Below are 24,701 nucleotides of genomic sequence, written 5' to 3' on the forward strand. Positions count from 1 at the left end.
CCAGTTAGTATTTTCATTTATTAACAACCGTGTTTTCTTCACATGCCATATTGTGAGTGTCACTTCACTAAACTTGTTGGAAATTTAGGTTTCCTGGTTTTCATTATTGTAAATAATGCTTTAGTGAATATCTTTCTAAAAATATTTATGTGTTTTCTTACTGTTTTAGCATAAATTTATATTAGAATCACTGAAGCAGAGGATATGACTCTTTTAAAGGTTCTATAAAGAACCTTTTATGCAGTTGTGCCTAGCTTACATTTCCACAAATACCTGTTTTCACCACACCTGTGAGAGCATTAGAAGACTAATCTTTAGAAACCCTTTATCAATTGATAGGCAAGAATATTTTCATTGTTTTAATTTTATTATGGTAGTGTCAAGATCAAACATTTTCTGATAATTTATACATATTCATGTTGTATGAATTATTTTGTATATTTATTGTTTTATAAATTTTAGATTATGGTCTATGTTCACTTTTCTCTCCAGGTGTTCTTTTTGTTATTGAATTGCAAGGGCACTTCTTGCCAATACTTCCTTCTGTTTTGTCATTTACCTTTTCCTTTTATTTATAGTGATTTTGTTTTGTTTTTACAGTTAAGGAGCTTTTATATATTTTCCTTTATGGGAAGAAACCTCCTTCACCACCTTGGAACAGAAAAATGTTTGCCTATATTTTATTATGGCTCTTTTTGGCATTATTTTTACATTTAACACTTGAATTTGTGTTGGTATATAGTGTGAGGTTAAGGACCTAACTGTTTAATGAATGGTTCAGCGTCATCAGAGTAACTCATCAGAGAGATGACTGGTAAGCTCTTACACTGCCATCTGAGGTGTCCGTCATGGGCAGGGACTTGAGCAGCCTGGGGGCTGGAGGGTAGGGGTATGTTCTATCCCAGACCCCAGCCTGGAAGTGGAAGGAGAGGCACAGGCTGGTGTGTGGCTCCTGGAGCATCCCCAACATTGCCCAGTAGAGACTCTCCCAGTTGTCTCTGGGGCCTTGGTAAGAAATCTGATTACGGGCATGGAGCTGAGCCCTGGATCTAGGCAGTCCAGCCAGCGACAGGCCACTGCTCCGGGCCTTACATCGTCTTCTGTTACAGTAGACCATAGTCCTTTCTGTAGGGTGCTGACTTCATTCCAGCTTCTGTGCCCTGGGAGGGGCCTTCCCAATCATCAACCTCTCCCCACCCCCACTGATCCAGCTGGCTCTTGACTCACATTGCAAGACTTCACCTCTGTCTACTAACTTCGCCCAGTCTCATTCCCATGACCTGAATTAATTTATTCTAAAGCCACCTCTTCCCCCCTCCCCAGAGGAATAACTGAAGTCTTCATCCTTTCCCTTGTGCCTTCCACTTTGATTGGTTTCCTCCTCCCCAAGTCATCCACAGCCCCCATCTCTTCTAGCTGCATAGCGAGCCTAGCTAGCTAGCCTCTTTGGTTTCTCAGAAAAGCTCCAAGTGCATGGCTCCTCCCTTTTTGCTTTTGAACTGCATTTCTTTCCTTATTACTCAGTGTCCACACCCAGGGCGGTTGCCTGGATAAAAATCTGCCCCTTCCCACAGTCACCTTTTTAGGCCAGACATAAGCTCCGGTGAGAAATGGCTATCTACCCAGGCCCAGTTAGAAGCTCTTAATTCCTCGGAGTGGCCTGAGGCAGTGCAGTGTCCTCTGAGGTCCTCTACTCCCTGGATTCTAAGTCTTGATTCTCTTTCCTTCTCACTCATCTGCCAAGTTTGTTTACTGAGCACCACTAAGCAAAGTTAAGGAGTATTCCTGTCTTAGACAGGAAGGGAGAAGTTATCTCCCTATCATCACCCATTTCTGTGAGGTCTTCAAGGACTCTGGACTCATTTGCCCAGCTGGGCTGTTTGACACAGTCAGAGGAGAACCAGGCCACTTCTCATCCCTGCTAACACTCAGTGGCTGTGTGACTTTGGATAAGACACCTTCTCTTGGGAGGCTGGACCAAGTGATCTCCACTCTTCCAGCTGTGACATCACATGAGGCAATGAAGAGGGGAAAGTACATGAATAGGAAGATAGAACGTGATTGTACCTGTTTTATAGGTTCAGGCGAGGTCCTTGGACAGCTCACAAGGAGTGGAGGAAGACTTCAGTGGAAACTTCTGGCTCTGGAGAGCCCATTCACTGATGATTGAATGAGTACCCTATAGGATACACCTCTATTAAAGTCATTCAAAATCCTGCTCATCATTCAGAGTGGGTTTGTCAGGATTCAGGTTCAGTTGGCTAACCCAATCTTAAATCCACTTAATTTTTTCTTATACCTTTTTAGAAAAATGATTGTCGAGAACCTAACCTTCTAAAATGAGTATCTCCGTGCTCATGGGATTTTGTATAGCCATGATTTCTTGTGCTACGTCTAGCATGGTGGTAGAAAGCAAAGCTAACCTGTTCCAGGTATTATGTGGAGTTGTGCACTGTGACCTTTTACCCCACTCTGACTTACCAAAGGTCCCCTGGCCTTGGCTACTAGGTTACCTAGCTCAGTGCCTGGCACATGTTAGGCACACAATAAATATTTGTTAAATGAATGTCGTCTGGTATGTCCCTGAGTGTGCTAGTCTTCCGTTCCATCTTCATCTTACAGCTAATTTTCTCCCTCTGGTTTTAATTATGATAGGTGAAAAGCTCCCGAAAACCACTTGCAAAATTTGAGAAGTCAGGCCTGAAGGGTTAGGACATCTTCTGGGATCTAGTGTGAATACATGTACTTTTAGGTTCACACATTTCTCACATCTCATTACATATGCTTTGTAGCGGTCAAGGAACTAATTTTCATTGCTCTTGGAGTTGTGTATATATGTTAAGCTTTGTTGGAGTGAATGGTCGGAGGGTGAAAGACAGTCTCCTTAGGGAATGTCTCCAGCTCAGCATATTAAAAAATTGAGGGATTTGAATTGGGCATTGGGGTGCACAAAACTTGAGGAGGAAGACTGAAAATAGGAATCTCATGAGAAAGCACACGGACGGTCCTGCTGCCCCAAAAGTACTGAGCACCTAGAAGCCATAAACTTGAGAACAACTTGGGATAGGAAGCTGGGGCTAAAATGTTAAACAGCCCTCCTATTCATTCCCCTCTCCTTTTATTCCCCACTCAACCCCTTTACAGAAATGTGTGTCCATTCCCCACTGTCCACTCCCCAACTAGGGAAACCTTGGTTGATGAGAAATTCTATTTGACCATTTTCAGGCTTCTGTAGGCAACAACAGGCCTAGAAAAAGCCTCCTTTCTAAACCCTTGCTTTTGCCTAACATCCCCTGGCTGCTGTCCCCACATGACCCAAATAAACAGATGATCATGTGAAGCCAGTAAGGCTGTTTGTTTTAAATAGCAAGCATCTCCACTAAGCTCTGGAGCAGATGGGGTATTGGGGGCAAGGTAGAGACTGGCATTTGGTTCACCCCACTTTTATCTCTTGCTTCCCCACTCCTGAACAAAAAGCTGTCTTCAGAATACTGCTTTTCAGAGTAGTGACTTCTTAGTGTGATAGAGCTGGTCCCTCACAAGAAGAGTCAAAAAATTGTACCTCAGCCCCTAGAAGAGACTTCAAGAGCTATATGAGTGCCGTGACTGCTTGAGAAAGGCAGAAGTGTACGGCTAGATGTAGCTCTGAGCATCCTGGGCCACTGGGCAGAACGGTACCATGCTGACCCCAAACAACATGAGACCTTGGTCAATAACATTATTTCAGGTCACTATTTTATATACTGTTTAGCCACCCCCCATCCCCGCCACACACACCTATATACTGCCTTTAAACTTCCCATTTTCTTTGGTTGTGCAGTGGGCCAGGCCCAACCACACTGGTAGCAGGTGGCAGACACCTTAAAGGAAGCACTGTCAGGTCCAGCCCAGATCTAGCCCTCACAGGGAAGGGGTATTCATTCAGCTGGGCTCTTGTGTTCTAATACCCTGTTGCTTTCCAGCTTCATCATAAACAGTAGTGCCCAGGCGTGCGTGCGTGCGTGTGTGTGTGTGGGGGGGGCACTCCATGCTCATCTACAGATGCAGGGGCATTAAATGTGCAAAGGTGGCCTCTGTAGATGGTGCTGGCAAACACCCCCTTCTTCCTGTTCACTATGTTCTTGATTTCGGATCTGTGCAGATTTTCTTTGCCGAGGATGCACTGTGCTTTCAAAGGTAAGGAGCAAAGCCAACAAGCATACATCTTCAATGCATCTAGCTCTCCTGTAGTCCCCTAAATAGGAACGTACCCCTTTAGGGTGCTGTGGGGATGGGATGGGATGGGATGGGATGTCAGGGTGGACATTCTGACTTTGTGTGGTGGTGAAGCCCAGGCTGTGGGATCCTGAACCCAAATGGCATTGTCCCAATGTGCTATAGTAGCAAAGAAAGAATCGGGTCAGACCCGAGGGGTTCCAGGCTGCTGCCATTGGGACAGCAGAGCTGACGTGCTGCAGGGTACCCCTAATACACCTTCAACCGGCCTGTGCCTGTCACTACTAACTATACCGGTGGGGTTTCTGAGGCCTCCACCAAAGTGGAACAGCAGGGTTTCAGGTAGATTTTGGTGGCCCCAATCACAACTTCTTAAGTGGCCAGACCCCTTCCCGTGCGAACAATTTGGTATTCCTCCAGGACTTTTTTTCCAATTGGGTGCCCTGCCCTAGAACGGCCTTCAAAAAGAGTCGCCCGTGGGGTCAGGGAATAAATGCTCCTCCCTACAGGGCAAGGAGCAACTGGAATACTGAGTGACCTTAGACAAGTTCTATCTCGTCTCTGGACCTCAGTTTCCCTATCTGCAAAATGAGAGGATTTGGGCAAACTGACCTCAAGGTCTAACTTTCTGATTGTACCCCCAGACGCCCCCAAATACTAGCAAAAGAAGCGACGGCGATGACGAGCGCCGGCCGGGGTCGCCGCCCTCACGGCGTGCGCGGTTAAGGCCAAGCGAAGTGGCCCCGCCCCCGCGTCCCGCTTGCGGCCTCTGTCGCCGGGCCAAGGGGAGGGCCGGGCTTCCGCCCTCCACGTTGTTGTTCCCGATTTGGACCACGCCCCCTTGGTCTGGGTTGTGGGTGCCTCGCCTTAACCGCCCCCGCCCCGGCCTCAGAGATGGGGTGGCCTCTGGGGTGGCACAGTTGGAGTCTCCACCCACATTAGACATGGGTGGACAAAGAGTTTAGGGGAAGAAGAGAGAGAGAGACTTGGATTTAAAGAAAGGCGTGGTGAAGAGTCGAGGATAGACTAGGGCACAACTGCGGAATTTCCCTCTCGGCGTTCCACCCTCGGTTCATACAGTGGCCCCATCCGCACCAGTTAATGTGACCCTGCTAGACACTGGCCCTTTAAACAGAAGGCTGGCGGTGCGGGGTGTCCATGTGGAGCTGCTCCATGCCGTGTTGTCCTGCCCGCCCATTGGCCCGCGGCCCGGTGACGTCGCCTAATAGGATGCGAACGCACTGCGGGGGGAGGAAGGGAGACAAAACGCGGAATTGGATCGCCACTCCGCTCCCTGCGCCAGTTCTCTGGCAGCCTCCTGCTGTCAGCTCCGCCCAGGGGCGGATCCCGGGGGAATTGCAACAGCCGGGTGGTTGCAGGAACTAGGTCACGTGTGGGTAAGGTTCAGGCCAGTCTCTACCATCCTAAGGTTTCCCTGACTCGGAATATCCTCATTTGAGTTAACAAGTCTTGAGTGAGTCTTCCATCCTTCCTTTCCTCCAGCAGGTTAAATTTCGTTGTGAATGACCCAAACCCGCAGTCCTTGCTCAACTTGTGGTTTGCAATCCAGGCGGGGCTAGGCGGGAAAACGGAAATGCAGTACGCGAACCCGGCTGGGGCTTCTCCCACCCCGATCCAGGACACGTGTGCGCGCGCCGTCTATAGTGGGCGGGAGCAGCTCTCTCAAGACCCCGCCCCTCCTTCCGTGAGACGCCGCGGCCCAGCGGGTGGGGGCTCCGGTCCGGGCTTTGGCTGTGGCCCCGGTGTAGTAGCGGGGGCGGTGGCCGGGGGCAGCGCGGCTCCTTCCCTTGTTGTGTGTGTCGGTGCCTCCTCGCCATCTTGTTGCAAAGCCTTTTCTTGTCGGCGGGACTCCCGGGGGCCGCAGGGCGGGAGGCATTAGAAGAGAGGAAGAGAGGGAGGGGAAGGAGGGAGGCAGTGCCGCCTTTTTTTTTGCATCAATTTTTTTTTAAATTTGCAAATTGTATTTTGCAAATATTTTGGGAGACATTGATTTTTTTCTTCCCGTGCTCCCCCGTTCTTCCTTGCGGAGTGCGCTGCGCCGCCCAGCCCTGTCGCCCCCCGGAGGTGATCCCTCCCTCCTGCCTGCCCGCCAGCCTGACCTGTGCCCGGCTTGCGGGCCGCAGTCTCGGCCCAGGCGCGCCCCCGGCAGCTCTCGGCGCGATGAGCATAGAGACGCTACTGGAGGCGGCCCGCTTCCTGGAATGGCAAGCGCAGCAACAACAGAGAGCACGTGGTGAGCGGCCGGGCTGGGCCCCAGGGGCACCCGGGAAGGGGAGGCGAGCGACCCCGGTCCCCGAACCCACGCTGAAGCCGCGCGGGCAGGACCCCCGCCCAGGAGGCCGGCGAAGCCTGGCAGCGCTAGGCTCCGCGCAAGAGCAGCCGCCGGGGGAGGAGTGTTGTGGGTAGTGAAATTAACTAATGAATTCATTAACATGCAGCGAGGGACCTGGCCCCTGTGGGCGCCACCCCAGCTGCTGCCACCCCTGGTGCACCTTTCGTGGGGGGCTACTTTCGCGTGGGCCAGCGGCGCTCTCGGTAGCGCTGAGGATGTGTGAGCCGGCGGGGTGGGGTGAGCAATGGTGTTGCGTGGGGTTGGCAGACCCGCCTGTGCGTGCGTGTGTGCACGGGTGATGTGTAATGGGAGCCTTGAGAGCGGATGAACGGACGTGTACTCGGGAGAGTGTAGAGTGCACACGAGTGGGCGTGTGTGTAACGGAGTGGGGGGTAGGAATTACTCTACGCCGAGCAGCTCCCCGGCTTCCCTGGCCTTGTGGGGAGGGTGCGGAGAGCGCTCCCGGCAGATCTACGCGCCGCTTGGGGCGGAGGCGGCCTTTGCAGAATGAAATGACATCGCGTGTCTTATGATCCAGGCCAGCCACCTGACCCCGCCTCCCAGAGCTTGGGCTGGGTCGCGCGTCGGGGGTTTGGGTGAGAGCCGGGCTGATTCAGGGTGTTTTGAGATAATGGCCCGTAGGTCGCTGGGGGCAGTCCCCGGGCCCCCCTTGCTGCGCCCCACTTTAGCCGGTGTGGAATGTGGCGTGTCTGCGCGTTCCAAACCCGCTCTCGACTGGAATGTTGCGTGTGCCTGCGTTCTAAGCCCGTTGGTTACACCGGGTGGTGACGTGGACGGGTCCCGCCCCCGACCACGTGCACCGGGGACACTCCCGCTGGGGACGGCGCGGTCCGGCCCCTCCTCTCTGCCTCGCGCTCAGGCGGAGGCGGGGCCTGGGCGGGGCCGGTCTCGCGCCGGGTTGGGCCCTGGCTCTGGGCATCTCCCGGGGAGAGCCTTTGCCCTGGAAGGAGGAGCCGAGCTCACCTGTCGGTTCTTGCCCCAACCTCCTGTTTCTGTTCCTGGGAAACCCTCAGAATCGCAGAGCGACAGGTCATTTAGAGCTCACATTCCCACTGACCTCAAAACATTCTCACCGGGACCTCCTGGCAACATCCCTGGCCACATTGTGGAATGAACCAGGCTGAGAAGAGGCAAACTTTGGCGGTCCCTCGACAGAGGGGAGACGAAGATTCTGATGCCCCCTATCCCCACGCGCCCTTGTTGATGGTCCCCAGCTTCAGGGTATTGCAGAAATAGAGGATGGGGGGATAGGCCTTCGATTTCCGGACCTTTGCCAGGGCCTAAGCCTTGGATCGGTTGGTGTGTGTGCAGTATCGGGGGCTCCTGCCCTCTCCAACCCTCCTCCTCCCAACCCTTCAGTCGGGTTGGCTGTGGTGGAGATTGCGCTCGCCCTCCTTTCCTTTCTCTCTGCCTATTGTTGCTTCAATGATGAGTCATGCAGAAGGTAGTAGTGTGTGTTGTGTGCGCGCGCGCGCGCGCCTGCAGCGTGTGCTGCCGCGGTCAGTGGGGGGAGTGGCAATGGACCAGGGGCGGGGGGAGTGGTGGGTCAGCCGGCCTAGTCGGGTCGACCGGCCGGCCTCTCAAGGTCAAGAGTCACTGGAGATATGTGAGACCGAGATGCTTGGGTTTTGCGGAACTGATGAGTTGGGACATCAGCTCACACGCCCCTCCCACTTGTCTTTGGGGTCCAGAGTAGGGTCGCGCGGTGGACAGTGCTGGTGGTAACCGAGAATGCCCTGCGTGGGGCGAGGGGTAGGAGCATGCACAATATTTGGAGAGACTGAGTCATCTGCTGCTACCATCAACACAATGCAATTCAAGAATACCTATTGTGTGTCCACTGTGTACCAGGCACTGTGCTAGATTTGAACAGGATTGACCCTGACCTTGTCCCAAGGAAACACTTCACCTTCACTTTTCCTGCAGACTTGTTGACCATATGGGGAAGGGGAAAAGACTCCCACTGTTATCTCTGCTGCCTTTTCTAAAATAAGTCCACAGTTGACCAGTAAGGAGGACAGGGATTATGTGTACAACACTTTGAAGGAAGCTGGGAATGGTTCTCTCCTAAAAAGTTGCAGATCTCTGCCCTCTCCTTCAGGTGGTGAGAACTGGGGACGGAGCTGAGTTGAGGCCTAGTTTAGCAGCCCAGTCACAGTTTCTTGGTGGTGGGGTGGGGGTCTTAGAAGATGGATGGATGCTGGAAAGCCAAATCTGCATCAAAAACTTGTGTAAACCCAGCCGCAGCAGTATAATCTCCAGAATTTGTTTTTTTCTCTTTTTGAGGGTTTTCCTCTGGCGGGGGATGGGAAGAATGGGAGAGAAGGGGGTGGTATGAACCAGCTGATCAGAACTGCTGTCTCAGGTCATGTACCTGATAAGCAGCTCGGAACAGGGAGCCTCTTGTGCATGCCCCCCTTTAACCTCTAGGGTCAGTTTTCTGGTCTGGAGCAGCCAGTTTACTCACATGATAACCTGAGGATGGGGGGCGGGCGGTGGGCTCGTGAGCGCACAGAGAGGGAAGGGAAAGGCCATTCTGGTGGTTAGTAGGAGGGCCTGGTCATTTCCAGCATTCATGGAGGTGGCTCGAATGGGACCCTCTTCTTCCTTGATTGGATGGAGCTGGCGGGAGTGTCCACAGGTGCACCTGAGGCCTGCCTTATGTGCCAAGTTCCCTGTGAGCATGCAGAAAGGGAGAATGACCTTGAATATTTGGGGCCACCAGGTATAAATTCCTCCGGCCCCAGCCCTGTGCCTGCTGAGCCCCTGGGCCACAGTGGCTAGGGATGGCTAAAGGGAGCGCAACGTCCATACTCTCCATTGTGGCCCCGGGATCACCCCAGAGGGGTTATGCTAAATTCTCAAGGGGTGGTCTCTGGGCAGAGCCCATGGAAGGTACCATACTATGTATGTGCATATGTGACAGGGAGTGCAGCCATGGGTGCAGCGGAGCATTATTTTAAAGAGCCTAAACCCATATACTTCTGAGGGAGGTCCCGAGGGACTGCCAGCTTACTTCCCCCACTTTGTCTCCCCCTCTGCAGTGCTGTTGGGTAGATACTGAGTCAGAGCTGGCAGGGAGGAGGCAGGAAGCTTTGATGGGCTAGATCTTGCTTAGGCCACCCCTTCTTCTTTACCACCAGTTAAGCTTTATCGTGCTGATCCAGGTGTGATAGCGCTTGGCCATTCACCTGGGTCCTTCCTGGCACCTGTGAGGCTACCTAGCTTTGGAAGAGAGGGTAGGTGAAAAGGAGGTTGCCATCTCCTGGGTGAGCTTTGGAATTACTTTAAAATATGGGGGATAAGAGGTTTGCCTTTAATCTGAGTTCCTAGGGCACCTGGGGCCCTGTCTGTCCCCCTGCGTATGGGAGAGTGGAACATTTGCCCTAAGGCCAATGAAAGTTTGGGTCCTGTTTCAAAGGAGGAGGTGGAGGCTGTATTGGGCCTTGAGCTCCAGGGCCTTGTCTTGGGGATGGGGTGGGGGAGGTGAGGAGGAGTGAGGACTAGGAATGTCCCAAGCTGGGCCTGAGAAGGGCTCATCTGTAATGAACAGTGTGGTCTGTGGGAAGCTGGAGCGCAGAGAGCTGGTTTTCTCTGGGGCTGTAACATAAGTCAGTGTTGGCTGGAAAGGCCTGGGAGAGCAAGGCCTTCCCTCATTGGAGTAGGCCTGATCTGGCAGCTCCACTTCCTGAAGGGCAGGGGAGATACAGAAGAGGCCGGTGCTGACCTGTCCAACCCCTGATCTTTGGCTGCTGGGAAACCACTGAGTGCTTCCCCTCTCAGAGCCCGTCCCCCTCTACTTCCTCCTTGCCTCTCCTCCTCTGTGGAGGGAGGGGCTCCAAGCAGGCCTGGCTCACTCAAGTTGTTGATTGGCTAAAGGTCCTTGAGGCCTCAGGATTTTTTTTGGGGGGTGGGGGGGTGTCCTGCGTCCACAGACAAGTGGGGTTTGATACCCTCCTGCTGAGAACTTAGCCAACCTCATCCCATAGCCCCGCCCCTTGTGGGGTGGCGTGTTTGGGGCGTGTCTGTAGGCCAATGCTGTCGCCTGGGTTAGTCAGCAGTGGCGAATTGGGGCAGGAGGGAGGGAGGGCTGGTTGACCAGCTTGATCCCTGGCCTAGGGGCTGCAGCTGCTCCCCAGGGCCATGGCCCAGCTCTGTAGCCAGGGAACCAGAATGGTGGGGCCCCTAAATGGGGCAGGGTGGAGATGGAGCTGGGCCTCTGGAATAGGGGCCCTCTCCCCTTCTTGTAGGGCTTTCAGCAGAGATGCTGGACCAACCGTGCAAGTTGCCCAAGCTCATTACCCTGTATAATGCGTATTAAAAAACTCAGCTTTCTTTTCTGCCTGCCTCTTACTAGTTTGTGCTGCTGGGGGTAGTGGGAGGATGGGGGGATTGGGGAGAAATGAGTTCTAGCATGAAAAAGGGCAGAGAAAGACCACGTGTGTTTTATATGGTCCCTGAGGAAACCAGAAGCTTTGGGACCTAGCCTGGTAGTCCCAAGTCCTGGGTCTAGTTTCCTCATGTGAGTTGAAGGTGATGTCGTTGTCCTGCCCGTGGGGGGCTCTTGTTAGGATGTGTGTGTGTGTGTGTGTGTGTGTGTGTGTGTGTAGACATGTAGTGAGCATATGTTGGCACAGCAAATATTGGGCATCCGCCAGGTGTCAAGAGACCTGGCTGGGTCTAGCCTGTTTTTACCTGTGGCTTGCTGGGTGACCCTCAACAAATCACTTTCCCTCTCAGCTAATTTATCTCATCTGTGAAATGAAGGTACTGCCTGCCTTCTAGAAGGTACTTGGTAAATATTGTTGAGGTCTTGCCTACAAGCTATGATCTATCCGCTCCCTGCCCCCCTTCTCTGGTGGCCTGTGAGGTCTTTTGTGGACTGGCCTCTGCCCACCTCACCTATCACTGTTGCTCCTGACCCTCTCTGCTTGTCAACTAACCCTTCACCCTTCAGACTCCCAGGCCTCCTGCATCCTCTGACAGTTCCTGCTCCACCTTTCTAAGGCCCCTCTGCTCCCCTAGCCTGGATTGTTACCTCGGTTACTTGTCCCTCCCTCGACCCCTCAGGCTGTGAGTTCCCCAATCGCTGGGACTGGGTCTGTTTCATTTGTTCACTGCTGTGTCCCTGGCACTTAGCCCAGTACCTGGCTGGGTGTGGATGGGCATTTGTGGCATCTCAGGCTGAGCAGAGGTGTCATTGAATGCCGACCTGGACAAGGTTAGAGGATGGGTGGGAGGACATATGAAGCTGGGGCCCAGGACTGTTGGCCCCACTGAGACACCCCTTGTGTTCTCTCTGCTTAGAGGAGCAGGAGCGGCTTCGTTTGGAGCGGGAGCGGGAGCAGGAGCAGAAGAAGGCCAGCAGCCTGGCCAGGCTGGCCCATGCCCTTCCTGTGGAAGAACCCCGAATTGAGGCACCACCCCTGCCTCTGTCACCCCCAGCACCCCCACCGGCACCCCCACCACCACTTGCCACCCCCACACCACTGACTGTCATTCCTATTCCAGTAGTGACCAACTCCCCTCAGACTCTGCCCCCACCCCCACCACTGCCCCCTGCAGCTCAGCCTCTGCCCCTGGCACCTCGCCAGCCAGCCCTAGTTAGCACCCCTGGACTCAGCATTAAGGAGTCTGCTCCCTTACCCACCAGGCCACAAGTGCCCACCCCTGCTCCCCTACTGCCAGATTCTAAGACCACCCTTCCCCCGACCGGCAGCCCCAAGCCTTTGCAGCCCCTACCCACACCCATCCTGACCATAGCACCACACCCGGGAGTCCAGCCCCAGCTGGCCCCCCAGCAGCCACCCCCACCCACTCTTGGAACCCTGAAGTTGGCACCAGCTGAAGAAGTCAAATCCAGCGAACAGAAGAAGAGGCCTGGGGGGTGAGTGAGGTTTGGCAGAGACTGAGCTGGTGGGATGGAGAGGAGAACTACCCACCCCTAGGCTGTGTGTGCAAGAGAAAGTACCCTCCCCAGCTAACCCTTCAGAGCCATACCCTCCTACCGCTCCAAACTGGAAGTGCTCTCCGATACTCGGGCATTCTCACTGTGCCCGTGCCCGTGCCCATCGCGGCAGTGACCAGTGGCTATTTAGCCCGCTGTTCTCAGGCTTGTGTGTTCTCTGACCCCCTCCGAGGTTAGGGCTGATAGCATTTCCAGGCCTTTGGACAGTGTCGGATCATAGGCCTCCTTGGGTGAGGGCTGGGGTAAACTGGCTATTTCTCGAGTCCCAGGATCCCTTCTGTCTCAAGTAGAGCGGTGGCATCAAGGGTTAAAGGGGTTGTGACTTGAGCATACATGTGTTCTCCAGGGGGTGAATGCACCAGGGCACAAGGGGAACAGCTCCCATTGCTGCTTTTATAGAAAGTCGGGGACAAAAAGCCTGTGGCATTGGGGGCGGGGGGGCGGGGCCGGGGCAGGAAGGCTGCCTAAACCAGGCCCTCCTCCCTGAGCCCCCTGTCTGTCTGGGTTGCAGGATCGGAACCAGAGAAGTCCACAACAAATTGGAGAAGAACAGGTGTGTGTGCGTGCGTGTGTGGCTCTGGTCCCACCCTTGGTTCCGTCCCACCCTTGGTTCTCCCAAGCTCTCCTTGGACCTTCCCTCCCCTTCCCCAGCGTGCCCCCACCCACTGGGCGCTGGCTGACCCGAGCCGCTTGCCCTCCTCTCCCCAGGAGGGCCCATCTGAAGGAATGCTTTGAGACCCTGAAGCGCAACATCCCCAACGTAGACGACAAGAAGACTTCGAATCTGAGCGTGCTGCGGACGGCGCTGCGGTACATTCAGGTATGGGGGAGGGAAGCGGGTCGAGAGGAGGCGGGCGGTGGCGGCAACGCAGCGCCAACTTCCTCCCCATTCCCGCCGCCCTCCGCCCCTCGCCGCAGCCCCGCCTCCCTCCACGCGGGCGCTGAGCACATGGTCGGCTGACGTCAGCGGGGCTCCCCGCCCGGGAGGGGACGGGAAGACGCGTGCGCTTGCGCACCGAGGGCGGCGGGGGTGCTCCTCGCTGCTCCCCTTTTCAACTCCTCCCCCGCCGAGCCTTGCCATCTGCACCGCCCCACAGTTCGGTGTCAAACCTGGTGCCAGGCTCTGCCTTATCCCCTGATGGTATTAGTGCACCACGGGTGAGAGGGGCGTGGAGCCGCAGCACCTCCACCCCGCCAGCAGTGCCCTGGCAGGAACCCAGTCTATCGCTCCTGGTGTGTGTAGAGGGGTAGTACCCTGGGCGTGGCCCCTTACTCATGGCGGCTCGCTGATGAGCCCCCCACCCCCCCTTTTCACCCTAGAAGGATTAAGATCCTTCCAGTGAGAGCACTGAGGTGCCACGACCCGAGTTTGGGGGTTAAACTTGGGAGTTGGGGAAATGTGGCGGTCTGACTGGGTGACAGACATCCCCGGGGTCACCGAGCCCTCCTTTCGTCTGGGTTTTTAAAAAGCCCTTTTCAAGGGGCCCTCCGGGCCTTGTGTCCCCTCCCTTTGGGTATTGGCTCGCCTCTGCAGTACAGGGGAGAGGCGCCCGCCAGATCAAACTGTTGCCATGACTGCCCAAGTTTCGGTTTCCCTGGAAACCAGCGGACGGTTCCGCGTGCCGGGAAGGCGGCTGTGGGGGTGGGGCAGGCGGCCACGCTCTGCTGCCGCGGAGATAGAGTCGGAACAGAGCCTTTGGGGAGTGGGAGGGGCTTAGGGCTCCCTGCCCGCGCCTAGCGGCGCGGGGGCGGAGGAGCCTCAGGGTCTCCCCATCAGTGTGCTCGGGAAGCTTGGGGGCTGGGCTGGGAGCCAGTGGCTGGTCGCCACCCCTCCCCCGGCATCGACTGCGGGGTCACAGCCTTGTGGTAACCGCAGTCTGACTCGTTAAGGGGCGGAGGCACTGCTTCGCGATTGCTCCCAGCCGGCGGGAACGCACGCCCTTCCGCCCGCTGGAGGGGCGAGAGGGCGGGGCTGGTGCACCTCTTCTCGGCACCTGGGAGGGGCGGGGCGGGGCTCCTGCACGCCAGGAGGGAGGGTGCGGCTGGCGGGGAGTGACGCAGCAAAGCCGGGTCCGCGTGGGTGCGCGTGTGCCCCGGGAGGGGCGGGGCTTCGCGTGCGTATGGACGGTTACCCTGGAGGCTTATTTTTGGGATGTTTTTACAGAACTTGGGCTTAGAAGTTACTGTTCCTTCAATGGTACAGTCAGATGTCCTGGCACCAAAAATACCTGTCTAAATGCTGTGCCATTTCTGTGAATATGTTTCCTCTCCTGTACTGCAGTGGTGCTAAACAGGAAAAAAAAGTACTTAACTTCATCATGGGGTAGTTAGGAAGATTGGCTGTCTATAAATAATAGGTTGATGCAAAAGCAATTGCGGTCCCGCAATTACTTTTGCACCAACCTAATATTAACAATAGCAATTATTGAGAAGTGAGAAGGTTCTTTATAGATACATACTTAGGGAGGGGAGCCTTGGTTTGCATGACGTGTGGGCTTGAAAAGTCAGAAATAGAGACTCAGAACCAGCAGACTCAGGACATGGGTATGGGCTGAGTAGGAAGGAAGCAAGGTGGACCCAGGTCCACAGATATACTTGTCCTGGGCTGACAGTGGAAGCAAAAACAGGAAACTTATAAGGCTATAAATTCTCCACCTCATTTGTTTATTAATTCAGATACTTTTGGACAGCCATGTGTAGGATTCTGGGGTTGAAGCCGGAGCAAAGAAGAAAGTGGGTCTTTTGTAGGTTTGGTCTTGTGGCAGACTATAAAATCAAACAGGACTATGCCATGAGGGCGTAATAGGGACAGGGGTTGCAGGATCTGTTCTGGGGGAGTTAGGGAAGTTGTTGCTGAGGACTGGGCATTTGAGCTGAGACCCAAAGGTCTCAGGGTGACTTAAGCAAAGTGGAGGGCAAAACGCGCAGTGAAGGCCGAAGTTTCTCCAGTGGGAGGGAGCAGGATCCCTTTCTGGTAGTTAAAGATGGTCAGGGGGGTTGCCGTACAAAAATGAGGGGCTGCAGGGTATTAGATGGGAGTTGAAAGACTACTGGAGACCATGTAGGGCTTGTAGACTGAGGGCTTTGGTCGCATGCTGAGGCAGGAAGCTGTGGAAAGACTATAGGCCCCAGCCAGACCCAGAATGGCTTGGAGATGGTAAAGGATTTGAAGAAAGCCACAGTGAAGTGGACAGAAACAGGAAGAGGAGTAAGCAAGTACCAAACCATAAATCCAGGTGTCGTAGGAAGGGAATGGGTTTTAAATGTAGCAATGGGGACTGAAGTTAGACCCTCGGAAAATTTTCCAGAGGCCTCTAGGCTTGTGGGGAAATGGATTAGGAGAGAAGAGGTTTGGGCCCCTAAGTTTCTATCAAATCCCTGAGCCAGAAGTCTACACTCTCTGCTAGCAGGTAGAATTTAGGATGGCCATTTCCAGCCCTCAGCAGCCAGGTTGGAGTGAGGGTTGATTCACCACAGCCCCCGTTATTGATGTGGCCTCATCTGATGTCATGTCTAGCACTGGCCTCTTGGGGTGAGAAGCCAGACAGGTGTGTGTGGGTCAGGGGAAGAATCTTTCTGGCAGAAATATGGGGGAGAAGCAGGTAAATCTCAAAGCCAGGATAGAGGGGGCTATGTTTGGCTAGGGGCTGGCGACGGAAGTATAAAGCTACCACGTTTCAGGCCAATACAGGGCATGGCTGGACCTGGGTTTTATGTCGCAGGCACTGATTAATGGTTTGAGGTATCTCTTACTGGTGAGGTCAGAAATGCAAGGAGTTAGGGGCTGCAGGAAGGAGCATGGGGAAGTTGGGCCAAGTTGGTGTGTGGGGTTGAAAATGTCACCATGCCCAGGAGGAGCAGGTTAACTATCAGGAGAGGCCCTGCAAAACGGCCGGTAGGAAATGGTGTCGGGATACTCAAGTCCAATGGGTGACTGACTCACTGTGATGAAGGGGAGACACAGGATAGAGGTGGGTATTGACGCGTTCACGCCCTCACAGATTCTTCCCCAGGGGCCGAGTGAGACATTGTACGTAGCTCTGCCCTGCCACTGGTAGAGTCGGAATACAGTGGTACCTCGGTTTTCGAACATCTCCGTTGACGAACATTTCGGTTTACGAACGCCAAAAATTTTATGGATCTATAGTATCAATAGATAGTAAAATTCATGCTAAATTTGCAGTTTTAGGGGTTGATTTTAGGTCTGGAACAGATTAACCCATTTTGCGTTACTTTCTATGGGGAAACCATGCCTCGGTTTTCGAACGTTTCAGAACTCGAACGGTCTTATCGAACGGATTACGTTTGAAAACTGAGGTACCACTGTATAAACTAACTGTAGAAGAATTCTTGTCTTCTCTCCCAGGGTCTGACAGGGACAGTGTGTGTTGAGATGGAAAGACAAAACATGCAATATTTAGGAGGTCATATGAACTAGTGTCTGATAAAGCGCTACCTGACAGTTTCATTAAATGCTCAGGTGTTTGGTGGAGGTCAGGAGGATGTACTGGTGAGGACATGGGGCAGAGGACGGCTCCAGAGGCCTTGGAGCATGAGCAGATAAGCCCTAGAAGGGTGAGAAGGGAGGAGAGGGCACACAGGGTCGGGAGAGGCAAACTAAGACAAGCTGGTGAGTTTGGTGTGTGAAGAGCCAATGTGCTCTGTACCTGGCCATGACCGGGCAAGCTTGGAAGCTAGAAGCTCAGGAGCAGGGCAGGTAAGACCCAGGAGGCAGCAGGGCAGGATTGTCTGTGTCATGTGGTAGACCCAGCAGTCGTGGCATGCCTGGGCCAAGGAGCAGCTGGCAGCAGGGAGGCCTGTGAGACTTAGGTTGGTTTCATAGTGTCAGAGTCAGGAGGTCATGGAGGACAGGGAAGGTTTGGTGTGGAAGGAAGCCGAGAAATGGGTCATGAGCTGGCACTTTGGAGCTAATAAAACCTCATGCAAAGGGAAACTGGACACCCTTCTGATAGGGAAGCAGTGTCAGTGAGGGAGGCAAGGCATCCAGCACCTACGTGAGGGGTCGATATAAGGGACACAGGTTGCCTGTGGCCCTGAATGAATTGAAGGGCACCCTAGGTAAGGGAGCTCCCCCATGGTTCTTAGTGAAGTGGGTGGGATCAGTGTCTTGGGGGCAGCAGTGACCTGGAACCTGTGGTGGCGGACAGAAGCCTCTCCAGGGGTGCTCAGTCGAGTCAGTGGTGCTGTCCAGTACCCCAAGAGCCATTTCTCATTGTTCATTGCAACTCAGGTTCAGATGTGAAAGGAGGGCACATTCCAGGGCTTGGGGGTTGTTCAGCAGCCTGGGGAGACTAGAGGCTGCAGGCACAGTGTGAGGCTGGGTAGAGGTGTCATGGTGGACACCGCGGGCAGTCGTCCCGGAGCTCAGGGAGGAGGTGCAGAGCCAGCAGCTGCTGAGGGCAAGCTGGACGCAGGTCAAGGATATGAAATTGGGGGGGGGGGGTCACAAAATCTAGTGGGTTATCCTCTAAGGATACTGAAGTTAAGGAGACTGGTGATTGATGAAGTAGAGAGGAGGGCTGGATCATTTGTGATTCTTGGGGGAATGGAATTCAAGGAGTGTAGCTTGTGGTTTCGTGTCAGTGAGTGACAGAATGGAGTGCATGGCGGTGGAGGCCTTGGGCAATACCAGAGAAGTCGCTCATCCTTTTTGTCCTCTGCACAATGAAGGGAGATGCTGCCAGGAGGGTGGACGGAGCAAGAGGCAGCAAAGCCCCTTAGGACAGAGTTGTAGAGATGGGGCAGCAGCTGACTTGGATCTGTGCTTTCTGTCAGTGGTACCTGCCTGAGAGCCCACATTCCCCGGGACACTGGGCCTCACTGAGCAGAGCCACGGCCCACGAGGCAGCTGTGGTCTCCATCAGCCCCCATCAGCCTGGGCCCCCTGGTCACTGCAGACCTGCCCCTGTGGGCCAGGGGATCTGGAAGCAAGGGTGGCTGAGGGGAGATATTTGAGGAACTGTGGCCCCGAGGCTCCTGCTCAGGGTAGTTTGCTGTCCCTTGCCCTGTTCTCCAGTCCCTGAAGAGAAAGGAGAAGGAATATGAGCATGAGATGGAGCGGCTGGCACGGGAGAAGATTGCCACGCAGCAGCGGTTGGCGGAGCTCAAGCACGAGCTGAGCCAATGGATGGATGTGCTGGAGATTGACCGCGTGCTCCGGCAGACGGGCCAGCCCGAGGACGACCAGGCCTCCACCTCTACTGCCTCTGGTGAGCCCCACCCCTCACATGCCAGCTTCCTGTCCAGGCCTTTGCTTGCTAGAAAAGATGCCCCCCGCCCCAGCCCTGTAATAGCCCGAGAACCCCAAGGGCATCTACTTCTCCAGTCTCTTGTTCCCAAGCTCTTCTGACCTGTCCTTATCCCCATGTCCCCCCACAGAGGGTGAGGACAACATAGACGAGGATATGGAGGAGGACCAGGCTGGCCTGGGCCCACCTAAGCTGAGCCATCGCCCCCACCCGGAGCTGCCGAAGCCACCGCCCAGCACTGCCCCTGCGCCTCTGCCTCCCCATCCACACCCCCACTCCCAGCCTGTGGCCCTGTCTCCTGCCCACCTCCCCGGGCAGCAGCCGCCTCCACAGCAGAAGACACCTCTGCCAGCCCCTCCTCCCCCACCAGCTGCCCCTGCCCAGACGCTGGTGCCCGCTCCGGCCCATCTGGTGGCTACAGCTGGGGGAGGCTCCACGGTCATCGCCCACACGGCCACTACCCACGCCTCAGTCATCCAGACTGTGAACCATGTTCTCCAGGGGCCGGGCGGCAAACACATTGCTCACATTGCCCCCTCGGCCCCCAGCCCTGCTGTGCAGCTGGCACCTGCCACACCCCCCATTGGCCACATCACAGTGCACCCTGCCACCCTCAACCACGTGGCCCACCTTGGCTCCCAGCTGCCCCTGTACCCACAGCCTGTGGCAGTGAGCCAGCCCGTGGCGGTGAGCCACATCGCCCACACCCTCTCACACCAGCAAGTGAATGGCACAGGCGGGCTGGGGCCTCCTGCCACCGTCATGGCAAAGCCCGCCGTGGGGGCTCAGGTGGTACACCACCCCCAACTGGTGGGCCAGACAGTGCTCAACCCTGTGACCATGGTCACCATGCCCTCCTTCCCAGTCAGCACACTCAAGCTGGCTTGAGGATGAGGCCGCTCAGAGGCCCCCAGTGGGGGCACAGAGGGGGACCTGTCCCCCACTCTCCCACCAGCTCCACACATTCCAGCCAGGCCCACCCCACCCATCCCCACCCCCAGGCCTCCTAGGGGAAGGGGGTGCAGAGACTGAGCCAGGGAAGGGAGGGGCCACCCCAGGGATGGGCACAGGGCAGGAGGTACCCACTGCACTAGGACGTGGCAAAGGGATGAGAGCCGCTATGGTGGGCTTGCTGCCTGTCCGGCCTGGTGCCCTTCCTGCCTCCCCATGTGGTGCCCTGAAACCAGTGTGATGTGGAACTTGTCCCTCCCCTGCGGCCTTCCTGTGCTGTTGCTGCTATTGCTCTGTCGGGTGAGGTGGCTGAGCACCCGGGCTCGCTCCTCCTGAGCCTCCGCCTTCTCTTCCCAGGCCTTTGGAGGGAAAGGGGGGAAACTGAACTGAAGCAACTTGGTGCAGAAAGTTGGGGACCACTGTGAGCCCTGCTCTGAGTCCAGGTGACAGGTCCTAGGACGTGGCTGGTCTGGAGTCTTACCGAGAGGTGGGCGCCCTCTCTTGGGGCTCTGTGACCCAGGTGCAGTCACTGTGATTCCTTACAGCAGAAACTGGTTAAGAAACCAAACCCCAGCTGTTGCCAAGCTTCTGAACACGCCCCCCCCCCCCTTGTCACTGGGCTCTTGACCTCAGGAGGATAGGCTGAGGATGGGGTGGGTAAGGGGGCTTGGCTGTCCCCATCTTTCCTGTCGCCAACCCCCCGCCCCCCCCCCCCTCCGCCCCGGAGTCTGGGTCTGAACTGAGAGATGTTCTGGACCCCTGTCCCCATGCCTGGGCATGGCTGTTGGCTTCCAGAAGGCAGAGAGAAAGGGTGGTGTCTGGCATTTACTCCCGACTCCCTGGCCTCTGCTCAGTGCTCTGTGTTCCCCTGAGGGGTGGGTGGACCTGGTGCCTCATGCCTCCTGGGAGACACAGGCCAGCGTCTGGTTCCAGGAGCCTGAAGCCACACTGTGGAGGCAGTCAGGAAATTAAAATATAGGGGTTCCACTAGAGCTCCCAACCTTTCTCCAAACCGGCCCTGGGGTCCTGTAGAGAGAGAGCAGGGCCAGACTGTTGGAAGGCTGCTGCTTCTGCCCCATTTCTCTGTCTCTCGCACCACCTCTTTCCCCTAGACGTCCACCTTTCTCCAGTGGGCTGTTTTGAGTGTACCCTTCCTGGTGGGAGCTGTGGTGTGCTACCGCTTTCCTCTGAGGAAAGGTCCTTTGTTGGGCCAAGGGCGGGGCCAAGCTTGGGGTGGGGAGGAGCGTGGGGGCCTGGTGTGCAGGAAATGCTGCTTTCCCTGCCTCTGCCTTGGCGGACTGCTTTGGCTTCTTTTTATGTGGGTATTTATTACAAGTGGCCTTGTGGCAGACACTCAGTTACACACACGTGCACACTTGGCTCCCCACCTGGACACACTCACTGATGGCCTTTCAGTGTGGGGGGAGGAAGCTAGTGTCCCTAGGTGTGAAGTTTGCACTGACAGGCTTGGGGGTGGGGTGAGTGTAGGGGCCCAGGATCCTCTAGAGTGACCTCAGCAGGGGTCTTGAATGGAGTTCGATGCCTAAGAACTCTCTTTGGTTTCCTTCCTGCCCCTGGAGACCTCCCAGGGGACTGTTTTCTTCTCATTTCTCTCCTGGGGGTGGGGAATGTGAAGGCCTATCCATGCCTTAGCGGCCTCCAGGAGGGAACCCCGTACCGCCCCACAGCGCTCCCACCTTACAAGCTTGCTGCCTTCCTGCGCCTGCAGCCACCACCACCACCCTGGTTCTCCAGGGAGCCAGTTTCGCTCTTCCCAGTGTGATTACAATGGAAAAGCAGAGGGAGATAGGCAGGCCTGGCACCCAGGGAACAGTCAGAAGCATTGGTGAGCCTCCCTCAGCTCTGTTCACCTCCCTGCACCCTGAGGCCGGTCCGGAGTTGAAACTTGTCAGCCAGTTGCCCCTCGGGCCTGCACAGATACCTCATCCGCCCGCTGCCCCTGACCCTCCCCGGCCCCAGCAACGGGGGCCTCTGAATCTAGTGCCGAATGACTATGTCCAGATTGGTGACGATGGGTGTTGTAGCTGTTGTTTTTGTCGTTGTTTGTGAATGCTGTGACGCTGTGTGCCCTAGAGGGCAGCCGCCGCCCAGCCCTTCTTTGGGCATCTCCCCTCCGAGCTGTCAGGACCACATCTGTCCTCGCCCTGGGGGACCGCCTGCCCCTCCCCTCCCTAGCCCTTCCAGCCTGGGGGACGCGCACGTGCGCGCGTGCACACACACATCTTACCTCTCATGCGTGTTTTACTTTTTGATGTTCGGAGTGGCTCACTGGCTGGGAGTCTTTACCTCGGGGAGAGGGGGAGGCTGGTTCCTTGGTGGGGGGCAAAGAAGGGCAGGGAATGCCTGGAGGGGAGCTAGGGGTCACCACAAGCCCTGCTCTCTCCAGGAACAGCTTCTTCTCCCCTATCCCAGGGTCCCGGTCCCACCCCCCAAGAGGTGGCCCTTGTTTACAGTGAGGACTCGGTCACTGTGTCTCCGTTTCCTGAAATATAAACCGTAGTGACCCCAGACTAGAGATTTTTATGTGTTTGGATACATCTGCTGTGTGGGGGGAAAAAAAAACTACAAAAACCCTAATTTTGTACATATTGTATTTTTACTATTGAACTGTATTCTAGTGGCTGTTCATGCTCCAAGACTAGGTATTGAGACATGAATACTATCCTTGTAATAAGCACTTGCCTGGAATAAAATATAAAATTGAAATAAACCTGCACTGAAACCTGAGATTGGAGCTGCCGGCTTGCAGCATCTGGGTCCTTTTGTTACAGAAGGAGGTAGAGACCTTCAGGTAAAGGCCTCCAGCAGGAAGCAGCAGGGGCCTTTCCCTGTTGAAGTTTGGGGGGGTCACTTTTAGAAAAGGATTAGGGACCTTCCAGTTCTGATCCCAGTGCTAAAGCCTCAATAAGCTTTGAGAACCACATCTCTGGCCTTATGTTTTTGCAATACTTTATACTTCCTCAAACCATTTTTACAAACACTGTCTTAACTGTATTGCATCTCCTAATAGCACGGTGAGGTACATAAGCCAAGAACTAGCCCCATTCTGGCAGAAAAGGAAACAAGTTTGAGGTGGGTGAGTGATTCGTTAATCACACAGCTAGCCTGGTCCTGTGCTGCAGTCAGCTGGTACAGAGTTCCCTAGCACGGCCATCCTGCCCTGCGGCCTGTAGTAGAATTGGGAATCTTGAGTTCAACCAATTTCCAGTGGGAAGGGTGGATGATCTGTGCCCAGAAGGTGAAGGCCTCCTGGGAGGGGATGTGTTTATGGGGTAGTGGTTAGGACAGGTCATATGGGGAGTCCATAAGCTGTCCTTTCAGGGAAAAGAAGAAGAGGAAGAGGTCAAAGCCACTTTATAAGCGGGGCCTGGAAGACCTTTGTCCCTTTGACTACATCTTTTCCCAGTTTAGGGGAAACCACCCTTTTGGCAGGCTGTCCCAGGAGTAAGTAGGGAGGTGAGGGAACAATTACCTGGGCCAAGCTATGGACCAGGCATGCTGTCCCTTCCTGCCTTTTCTAACTTCCTGACACCCGCCCCAGCCAGGGGAACTGACTCAGCTTCTCTTCCTGGGGTGGGTCTGGGGATATGGGGGAAGGGGGTCATCCTTAGGGAAGGGAGTGGTGGCCACCAATGTCTTGGGGTTCCATTTGCTGAAGGAAAGCCTCAAAAGGCCAGATCCATTGCCCCACAAGTCCACCAGCCCTTCACTTGTGACATGCTGGCTCCCCCTGCTGGTAGCTCCAGATAGAGATCAGTCTCTTCTTCAGGAAGGGCCCAGCAGTAGTGGTAATATTTCCTGAGTGCCCATTGTCGGACACTGCCCAGCACTGGGGACAAAGATGAAGACCTGCCCCTGGCAGGGAAGACCCGGTATCATCTGAGAGCTATCACTGTATCTTAGAGACAGAAACTCCCCTCCCTGCACTAAGGACAGTCCCCCCAGCTCAGCCGGGGCCTGCAAGAGCGAGGCCTGTGATCAGGGTGATGGAAAACAAACATCTCAAGTAAGAACCCAGGAGCTTCCAGGTACCGGCTCTGCTCTGTGGGAGAGACTTATTTCCAGAGTTAGAGGGTTCCCTGAGATGACCTTTATAGTACCCTCTTCTTCCTTCCTGCTCCTCCTAGCCAGTTACCTTCAGCAGACCCATCATTTTGGCTTTGGGATTCCCTTGGTCCCACAAGTCCAGCCAGGGGCCTGGAGAGTGCCAGCACTTCTGGGTGGGAGTGTGTAAAGGAACCAGGCGACTTCCAGGCTAGTTTATCAGGGGCCTTTTGTGACCTTTCAGGTGGAATCACAGCAGAGGGCATTCTGAGGACGCCAAGCCACAGGATCAGCTTGGGGGTGTATAATGTTCCCTTGAGAGAGGTTTATGAGGTTCTCTGGCCCCAGCGTTCCCTGTGTTAACTGGTTTCCTTGACTGGGCAGCTCAGAGTGAGTTGACAATAGGCCCTAATACTCAGAAAGCCAGTGTCCTCTAGACGAGACTATATGCTGATGACAGGAGCCCTCTACCGGAGACCATGAAAAATGAGGGCAGAGGCCCTGTGAGGTGGGGGAAGACAGATGAGAACCTGCTATTATAGTCGGGCCCTTTCCATGCCCGAGCGGCTTTGACCTCTCCTGACATTCCCCCCCGTGCCCCAGTCTGAAGCATCTCAAAGACAGCACTCAGTGGACAAAAGCCAAGACTAGAGGGGCAAGGTCTTTTCCCACTAGCTGGAGGGGCCAGGAGGCTCCTGCAGATAGATTCTCAGTCAAGCTCTAGCTCATCACTACCGTATTTCCCTGAAAATAAGACCTAACCGGAAAATAAGCCCTAGCATGATTTTTTAGGATGCTCGGAATATAAGCCCTACCCCAAAAATAAGCCCCAGTTAAGATTGTCAGCCAGACAGACGCA

The 24,701-nt window shown here is 55.0% G+C and overlaps 1 protein-coding gene across 1 annotated transcript; it reads left to right on the forward strand.

Moving 5' to 3' along the window:
* The first annotated feature begins 6,034 nt into the window (after window positions 1–6,034).
* Window positions 6,035–22,525, forward strand: MNT (MAX network transcriptional repressor). Its single transcript, XM_019755491.3, has 6 exons — window positions 6,035–6,469; window positions 11,897–12,476; window positions 13,069–13,110; window positions 13,266–13,377; window positions 18,595–18,787; window positions 18,957–22,525. The coding sequence occupies exons 1-6, from the start codon at window positions 6,397–6,399 to the stop codon at window positions 19,712–19,714; spliced, it is 1,758 nt and encodes a 585-aa protein (XP_019611050.1). The 5' UTR covers window positions 6,035–6,396; the 3' UTR covers window positions 19,715–22,525.
* Window positions 22,526–24,701: the final 2,176 nt, after the last annotated feature.

Source organism: Rhinolophus sinicus, chromosome 12, assembly GCF_057876585.1.
Source record: "Rhinolophus sinicus isolate RSI-liver-muscle chromosome 12, RSI-T2T, whole genome shotgun sequence".
Classification (NCBI taxonomy): domain Eukaryota; kingdom Metazoa; phylum Chordata; class Mammalia; order Chiroptera; family Rhinolophidae; genus Rhinolophus; species Rhinolophus sinicus.

What these genes read in the sequence shown, in the direction of transcription:
- MNT (XM_019755491.3), top strand. Translation starts at nt 6,397, where the DNA reads ATGAGCATAGAGACGCTACTGGAGGCGGCCCGCTTCCTGGAATGGCAA. An exon ending in CAGAAGAAGAGGCCTGGGGG is followed by an intron (nt 12,477 to 13,068) that starts GTGAGTGAGGTT and finishes TCTGGGTTGCAG; the next exon opens with GATCGGAACCAGAGAAGTCC. An exon ending in CTCCACCTCTACTGCCTCTG is followed by an intron (nt 18,788 to 18,956) that starts GTGAGCCCCACC and finishes GTCCCCCCACAG; the next exon opens with AGGGTGAGGACAACATAGAC.